Source organism: Limulus polyphemus, unplaced genomic scaffold (genome assembly GCF_000517525.1).
Source record: "Limulus polyphemus unplaced genomic scaffold, Limulus_polyphemus-2.1.2 Scaffold1340, whole genome shotgun sequence".
Classification (NCBI taxonomy): Eukaryota; Metazoa; Arthropoda; class Merostomata; order Xiphosura; family Limulidae; genus Limulus; species Limulus polyphemus.
Genome location: NW_013666950.1, coordinates 15,053 through 24,505, shown reverse-complemented (window position 1 = coordinate 24,505; position 9,453 = coordinate 15,053). Strand labels below are relative to the sequence as shown.

At 28.8% G+C, this 9,453-nt stretch overlaps 1 protein-coding gene across 1 annotated transcript in view; it reads right to left on the bottom strand.

Annotated features, from left to right (window-relative positions):
* The window catches only part of LOC106463161 (collagen alpha-1(XI) chain-like), a 70,328-nt gene extending 61,780 nt beyond the window's left edge, over positions 1-8,548 (bottom strand). The window contains exons 1-6 of the mRNA XM_022390593.1: positions 8,483-8,548; positions 7,678-7,731; positions 6,927-6,980; positions 5,637-5,690; positions 2,742-2,795; positions 227-280 (exon numbers count right to left, since the gene is read on the bottom strand). Coding sequence (XP_022246301.1) covers positions 227-280; positions 2,742-2,795; positions 5,637-5,690; positions 6,927-6,980; positions 7,678-7,731; positions 8,483-8,533 — 321 coding nt within the window. The 5' untranslated portion in view covers positions 8,534-8,548. The remainder of the gene's footprint in view (positions 1-226; positions 281-2,741; positions 2,796-5,636; positions 5,691-6,926; positions 6,981-7,677; positions 7,732-8,482) is intronic.
* Between the last annotated feature and the right edge of the window lie 905 nt (positions 8,549-9,453).

Genomic DNA, 9,453 nt, shown 5'->3' with positions numbered 1-9,453 from the left:
AATATATATATATATATATATTTTTTTTTTTTTCCTTTTCTACACTTGTTTGTGTCACAAAATAATGGCTATTTTTGAACTGCTATGTATTTATTTATTCCACAATCATACCTTTCTAAAACACTGTTTACCATACTCAAGTAAATACAATAAAATAATTCCTAGAGTTGTATTTTCATACTTATTAAAGTGCAGAAAGTCAACAGTTTCATAGCTAACAAAATACCTGTGGACCTTCATGTCCAGGAAGCCCAGCTTCACCAGGAGATCCAGGAAAACCCTAATATGAAAGAAAGTATAAAAGCTAATACTACCATTTATTATATAAGCATTGAACGTACAATATAAAGTAATAATAAAAGACAGTTAACCAACTAGATGACCATATGTATATTATTCAGTCTTTTTTATATTTAGATATTGAGCTCAGATGTAAGTAAATATAAGTAATCATGATCACCTTACTCAAAACTAAAAAGTTATAAAATGTTATGTTTGAAGCAGAAAAAAACAGTGACTTGAAGTTTATGGTATTTACTTGCCAAGCACAATCAAATTAAAATCTCACCAATACATTAAGTGTTAGGAAATATATATATATATATATATGTTATATTGCACTGCAATACTAATTTTAACATACAGTTCTGTAGCATCATTATTCTAACGTATTTATAAGATTAAAAATTTTAGACATGGTCTCAATCAAGTAAGTTTGGCAACACTTAGTATAACTAAATCTACTACCTATAGAACTGCTCTATCTCCATGAGAATCAAGATGGATGTTCATCACTTACAACAAGTGATGCCGAGACATCTTAAAACCTGTGACTGAATTTGTACACTTTGTTATTACCAATGGCTCAATGGTAAGTCTGAAGGTTTATAATATTAAAAATTGGGTTTTGATAATTGTGGAAACCAGAACACAAATAGCTCATCGTGTAGCTTTGTGCTCAAGAACAAACACCCACAATTACACTTTTGTAATACAAGCTCTCTCGATTACTAATTATAATTATTTTTCATCAAATCATCATTGATCTTGACAGTAAATGTTTAGCTTAATAGCAATCCTACTTACTGTATTTTTTTCACTGGCATGCACAAATCTAAAAATCTTTTATCACATTATTATACTGAATTTCTTCTACAAGTATGTAAAAATATTATAAAATAAATAACATCCACAAAATGCTACAAAAACTGCTTCCAATAACAGAGCAGTAAGCTTGAAGGCTTATAATAATAACATTCAAGGTTTAATCCCTTTGCCACACATACAGTGCAGATAGCCATCGTACAACTCTGTACTTAACAACAACTTAATTACAAAATCTCTAAATTTAAATCCTCAGTATCATAGAATAGAAGATTTTTATGTGATTTATTATTCTCTAGTGGATTGAATTACACTCTTGCTAAAACACTCAACTAGTCAAGGATATTAGACAATGGTCTTAGCACAAACACTTAAGTACATGTTGGAATAATCACTATAGACATAGAAGATCATTCTAAGAACTTTCTAGCCATGAACTCACTATAAATATGTTTCCTTTAAACACAAGTGCATAACTGAAAGTATTTTATTACTGTTTGTTTGTTCACCTGAATGACACCTTATCACACAATAGACTAAATAACCAGGTCACAGATTCCACTAGTAAATTAGTTAGAGAAACATTTTTCTTGTTGTTATATAACATAATAGTAAAGGGGTGACCATACCCTTGGCAGTCTCCCAGTATGCTACAAACATACAAACACTCATTGACAGTGGGGTGGGAGGCAAATTTGGATTTGTGTGTATTATTGTTTTTCATAAATAAAGCCAGGTTTTTCCTGGGAGCTTCAGAATTTAGCAAATTTCTATAATACAAGTTTTTGGCTAGAATCTCATTAACACTTTTGCTTTTAAAGCTACAAGAGCTTTTAGATTTATTGAGGAGCAATAAGTGTATTCCTTGCCTTAAGCAAAGATATTTTCACATAATTTAGGATCATCTCTAAATCTGGCTTTTGAGGGAGTCGCAGTTTGTTTGACTTAACTAGAAGTTATGCATTTGGATAAGTTTTTAGTAAAATCTAAGCTTAACTTGGATTTCACTTTTATTTTACTTCCGTTAAGTTTGCTGAGGTTAATCTGAAATTTAGATTTCTCTGGATTTCACTTATTTGTATTCTTACCTTAACTTACAGGGAGGATTACATTTGAACTGGTAAGAGAAACAAATGAAAGTTTTCTCACATCTCTTATTAGTTTGACATGTAGTCATGAGAAACACTTGCCCACTTGTTGTGTTTTGTATTATATTGTTTTATTTTTTGTGACAACAAACCTGTAAACTGCAAATTTGTTCCCCTTTCTCTCTAACTTCTAAACTTGGTTCAGTTTTAGAGAGAAGCACATTATAAAGCTCTGTATTATTGAGCCATCAGTTAACATACCGTAACTGACACTCTGAGCAAGAAAATACCTGAATAGTAAACAAAACAAAACTTTATTCTGTAGTTGTAACACCTTTCCTCATGTCAGTCAGGTTATATTTTACATATAAACAGTATTATGTATCCAATGCCCAAAATAAACTAATTTTACTTTTTGAACCTTAAACTGTAAGTGCAATTCATACTTTATTTTTAATGTTTTATAAATCAAATTCACTTTTTACCTTATTCTGAAAATATCTTTGTTTTAATACATATGCATATCTATCATACAACTCAAAAGCTTACCCTTTCTCCCTTTTCTCCTGGCAGACCAGGGAGTCCAGGAAGGCCTCTATCCCCCTACAGTAAGAAATCAAAACCAAAATGAGGCACAATTGTAACATGAATACATACATAAAATAAGTAAGAAATTTGTATTGATAATCTATACATACCTTTTAAACAAAATCTATATACTCCAAATGGTATCATAAATGAAAATAAATGTCTAAATATCTGATTGTAGAGTGACAAAATGGATGATAGATGTTCCTGGAAAATCCTTCTTTAAGTTACTAGTTTAGTATCATACAGTAATTCATAGATTATCTAATATACATATACACATGTGTATATAGATTGATATACATTAGTTCATTTATAGATGAAAAACCGTGAAGCCTACTTTTAAATTATCTATTCAACCCATTACCAAATCCCTAGATTATTCTAAAGTTTTCAACTAGTTACAAAACTACTTCTAAGGAGATAACTTTGAGATTATAAGCATCAATCACCTACTTGGTTAACAAATCCAAGCAGAAGATTTCTGATAAAAGAATAATAATTGAAATTTAAAACCAAAGAAAAACATACACTCTCCTAAGTGTACATAGATGTTTTAATCAACTAAATTATCAGTAATTCTTCAGTTTTACAAGAATTATAATTACAAGCTGATATTCCAAGCCCTATGTACTTGAAAATAAAATGATGTGTAATTTTGTATCTAATAAAATAACTGTGGTTCTATAACAGTGACTACTTTGAACCTAAAACTGTTAATCATGTGATACTTTCACGTGGCTTTATTTTCATAGGTATAATTTAATAAACTCAAGAAAAAAAGAAGAAAAGCACCTCAGTGTCAATGAAAAACTATTTAAAATGTACATTACATGTTTACCTTCTGCAAGTGGAAAAAGAGCATGTTAATGTTGAATGAAAAACTTTATTTAGTGTTGTTGCCCTTTATGATTTTTTTATCAGTGTTAAAAAAGTTAAGTGTACTTTCATGCTCAATGAAAAACTATTATTTAAAATGTACACTAAATGTTGCTTACCCTTAGCAAATGCTAAAGTATGACAATATGCAAGAGGATAAAATGAACAGCTTGTCCAATAAACATGAAAATATCTTCTTCTGTTTTCAAGATATTACTTAAAAGGGACTACTTGAATTCTTGTTTTCATTTATGACTTGTTTTGGTCCAATTAGCATTGTTTAACTTACTTGTGTACTAACTACTAAATTTTGATAACTTACAAATTATTTTCAAGCAGAAATAAAGAAACATCTTGAAGATTTTAAAATTCAAACTACTTGTCATTTGATGTCATTTGTCTCTAAAGTATGTGCATCACTCAAGGAATATGAAAACACTGTCATATAACAGACAAGATTTTATATTGCTTTTGGGAGATAATGTTTAACTCTATATGAGATCAGTTAATTTTAACGACCCCATAATCACCATAAAAAATTTGGAAATAATTATAAACTTACATTATTTTCTTTCTGGAATGACTACAGATTACAATAGAAAAACCACAATTGTTTATTCTAAATAGCTTTAAACTCGTAAGAGTATATATTTATTTATACTTAAATTTTATTGTGTTATTGCCCTTTAAGCTGTGTCTAACTAATATTCATGTATATAATTTGCAAATCATGTTACATAACGCATGGACTACTCACAAGTGTACCTCATAAAATTAGTATTATTAATATTATTATTTATTTTACTTTATCTGACCTAAAAATTTTCAATTTTTACATTTTAGTTACTTCTTTAATGATAAATAAAGAATACAAATGAAAAACAAGAAATAAAGTACTTACCTGGGTCTTCGTTTTTATTTTTTATTTGCTGTCGACTGTCGATGAAACTTAACCCTACTTTTTTTTTAAATAATGGTGCTACTGCATTAAATAATTCTTATTTAATTAAATAATACACCACAGCACACAGAGTAGTAACATGCAAAAATGAAATAATGCTCCATAACTATCATAATTTTTCTGCTTTCTAACTGTGTGACAAAAGCCATTAAAACTTCAACTAAGCTCATCAATGTGTTTCCCATGGAAATAGTTTGAACTGGAAGGAAAATAGACAATTTTCTGTACAGAAAACAAAGTAATATAATACATCATTTGACAGAGAAAAATTTTGGCTTTCTACTAGTTATAAATAATTTAGTCTTAACTGTCAGAGAAAACTATTGGCAAGTTCTGAAAGAGAGGATGTGACAGGTGGGCAAGAGGGGTCTGATTTTCTATTTTATTGCTCTGTAATTAGATAAGATTAAAGGCTACATAAATTATGCTTAGCCTGAGTGATGACAATATTATAATGAGTAATTTATGTTAAATTTTATACATCTCAGAGAGGTAGTAAAAAATTAGAGAAGAGGGAAGACAACAAACAAACACCACAGTTCTCATACTAGGAGAGATTGAGAAGTTTTTATATATTTCCTTATAAAATTAAGAACTTAAATCCTAAATAATACTAAACTTTGATTCATTATCTATGTCTGATGCTGAGTTTATTCTTATACATTGATAAGAAATTAGCTGAATTAAGTTTTGAAAGTAAACATATTATAGGTTGTAAGATACACGTTTTGACCTACCCTAGGTAAATGGGTTAATCATGTGGTACTTTCATGTGGCTTTATTTTCATGCAATTTACTGTCATTGATAAAATCTGTTCGAAGTTGATGGTAGACAGCTGTGTGCAAATTGTATGCTGTTTAGTTTTTTATGGTACAAAGTTCAAAGCTAAGTACTTGTGCTTTTCTTACATACACCACATTTTATTCAATAAAATTTTTACTTTCTAGTACATTCAAAAAGAATTACAGTTTAGGAACTACTATCTGATAGTCTCAAAGTCTAGTAAACACCTAACCTTTCTTCCAATGTGTCCTGTTCTTCCTCTTTCTCCATCCTTACCAGCCTGACCCTAAAAACAACACATCAGTTTCAGTGTACGTATCATACTTTGATGAACCATCACAGAATTTCACTTTTACATTTACAACTAAACAAGAACTTTTACTATGTTCTTTATCATTATCCCTACAGCTAGTACCATTTAATTCACATCTATGCACTATCCACAGTAAGATGTCTTTTAGCTTATGATAAAAGTGTTGTTGAAGTTTTTAAAAACCACAAATTGAAATAGGGTCAGATTTGTCAGTTGATAATGTTCATTACTGGAAATGCTTATGAAGAGTTTTTGAATTAAAAACAACTAGAGAAAAATGTAAATTAATATGAATAAAATAATAGGATATTTTTCATTTCTAAAGCTATTCCATAAAGAAATGGCCGTAACAAAATTTTATTTTTTGGAAAAACATTTACACATAACAATGCATTTTAGATAAGCACCTACAACCATATTAACAGTACTAAGAACATAAGAACAAAAGTTACTAACTAGCTACGAGGAAAGAAATAAACTAATTTTTAAGTAATTCAATCTAATGACCTTCTAGTTGTAAACTTTACACATGAAAGTTTCTATTTTTGATTTAACTTTTTCTTGCACAAATATTTAAATCCTATATGTTTCAATTTCCAGTGTTCTCTTTTCAGATCACAACTTTATTTAACAATTAACACAAAATTTTCAATTAGTAAATAATACCATGATATCTCCTTCAAACAGTTTTATTCTATTGCTGTTTTTTAAATTAACAATTAACAAAAGGTATTTCAATGTGCCAAATAAGAAAAAAATATTTTAGGTATTACTGTCTCCCTGTAGCACCTTTTATCTAATAAGGAAATAATTACTAGCATTTGTTTAGGTAAACAATGTAAATTTACAGTTCCCCTCTAGGCTTTGGATCAGATTACAACATTTTTGTTCAACAATATATAAATTTTGTTCTTTTTCAGCATCACATACATGAAAAATTAGGAAACACTTAATAATTTGGAGATTACATATTAGTATAAACAACCTTGCAATTACATTGAAACAATTGTGCATACAAAACTATTATGAAACTCACAATGTTTACTCGACATGTAAGCCATCCTCCAGATACCTTTTAGACTTAAGATAAACAAAACCCAAAAATTAAATAAGGATTAAAAAATAGGTATCATCACAACTCAAAAATAATACACATAAAAAACAAAAATTAGTAAAATGTAACAAGTTCAAAGTAAAATATTTATTTACCCTTCTGCCAACTCGTCCTGGAAAACCCATCATTCCACGAAGACCTCTGGGACCCTAAAAACATATTCACATGACAGCATAACCTTTTGCTATTTTATTTAACTCTACTTTAATTGCCCAACAGCATAATGTTTTCATACAACAAATTTCCAAAAGTAGCTGCTTAAAATTCTCTACTTGTGAATAGTGTCACTTTCTCAGAGATATAATTTAAATAATATCTTATTCACAAACTTGCACACCAAACTCATTAGAACTCATGTAAGCATGAGAAACAAAGAGTTATTCCTTATGAACATTGAGTTCTTAAACACTAATAATCTACAGAACATTTAAGTTTTAAGAAGTTACAAGTTTTTAAACATGTCTATTTGCTTGAGAAATATACCAATATAGTTCCAAATGAGCATTGACCAATATCACATTGACCCATATCACATTGACTCGTATCACTAACTGTTTCCACTCAATTAGTTCTTTATATTTTAGCGTTTCTTTTAAGCTTCTTCAACTCTGAATTTTATTCATGTTTTACAACTCAACCTTTACTATATAAAAGCTTGGAATCAGTAAAACTTAAATAGTTTCAAAATCTAGAAATTACCTCAAGGCAATACAAATATGTACTTAAAGTTGTTGTTTTTTCAAGTTCTGAGTAAGAATAAGTCTATATTTCTTTATGAAACACGTACTGTTTTCTATTCGTACAGCTAATCTGTTTACAGAAACAACTCTAGATCTACAAACTCACCTCTTCTCCTTGGTCTCCAGTTTCACCTTTAATACCTGTAAGTCCAGAAGGCCCCTGCAAAATGTGATTATGTTTGTAGCAGCATTTACCATATTAACTCTAAACAAGTAATAAACTATATATACTATTTGTCAGGCTTTATTTGTTCAAAACCAACTGTGAATTATTATTTTGCTTATGTATAAGTTTGTTAAGAAATACATGAAGGTCATATCAGAAAAACAAAATTTTGTAAATACTTTTATGTCTCAGGTCACTTAGCTGGCCTTTTTAGATTTTCAATATTTCTTCTTCCATACACTTATGTAAACTCAACTCCAACTAAAAACGTGTCTTTCATGCCAACAAAAGTAAGAACATAAATTTATGCAAAGTACTTTAAAGTATTCATTACTATCATCAGTATACAGGCAGCTCTTGGTCAACTGTGTACATAAGGTGTTAATGTATACTGAATAGCAAAACTGTACCCAAACCAACTCCTAAGAAATACATAAGAAACATATCTTTTAATACAAAATAAAAGCAGGATAAGTTTTCACACAAATATTTAAAACTAAAGATAATTAAAATGTGTCATGGAAGGGATATCTACTTGTAGAACTTTAACACACAATAAGTCTCGTGCCCAAAACATAACAAAAAGAATTGTTAAATTAATGTTAATTTATCTCTAAGATTATAAAACAACTCTTACTTTAAATCTTTTGATGAAATTTTGATAGAAAAAAAAATCGTTTTATTTTTCTTTACAAACTGATTTTACACATGAGCAGAAAACATTTTTCTCACTTAATTTGCTTACCACTGGTCCTGGCAATCCTGTCAGACCCATCGGGCCTGTTGGTCCCTGCATTGCTCGCTGTGGAAGTGTGAATGAAGAAGCTTAGTATTTTGATAAACAAAAGAATTTACAGAGGAAAAAATAAATAAAACAATCACAGTCAAATGTATAATGTGTTTATGAAAATATGTGTTAGAATTCAAATTATTATAATGTATGCATTTTAGTTTCCTCTACACTATAAATTCTATCTAGTAAGTAACTTCCAGTGCATAGTACAACACTTCATGTAATTAATAAACATAAAATTCGTATTAGTTTTAAATGCATACTGCAATAATAGTTTTTTTTATCCATATTACCCACAAGTACCATAGTTACCGCTATAAAAAAACCTAGAAAATTAATGCATTTTTTTTTTCAATTCCTGAGAACAGGTCCAATTTACCCATTCACCTAAATGTACAGAACAAAATCATGTAAAATATTTAGAACAACCCCGTCAATTTTAGTATATGTAACAACATTTATAATAACACCTTATAATATTTGCTCTAAAATAAAAAAATGGTTAAAGTCAAAAAACTTCACTAAACTTAGTTATTAATAAAAAGCTAGTCTTAATTTGCATGTAATAAAAGCATTTTATTCTTCTAGGAACTGCTCAAAGATTTAATTATTTTCTGTTTTGTCTTTAATATGCTTTTGTACAGTTCTAAATATTGGTACATCCTTATATTTGAATTATTTAATTTCTAAAAATGAAGTTTATTTTGATCCATTATTTATTGTAAAATAAAGTTTTAATTTTTTTTACTCAAAACCCTATAGTCCATGTCCTTTCAACAGGTGGACCTTTCTTCATAAGGAGCAAACTGGCCCCTGATGAAAAAAGGTTCACCTTTTGAAAGCACTTGGGTTTATAGGGTTTTGTATTTTTGTGTTAAACTTTTTTAACTTTAAACTTTAAACTTTTTTTAACCTAGGTGTTT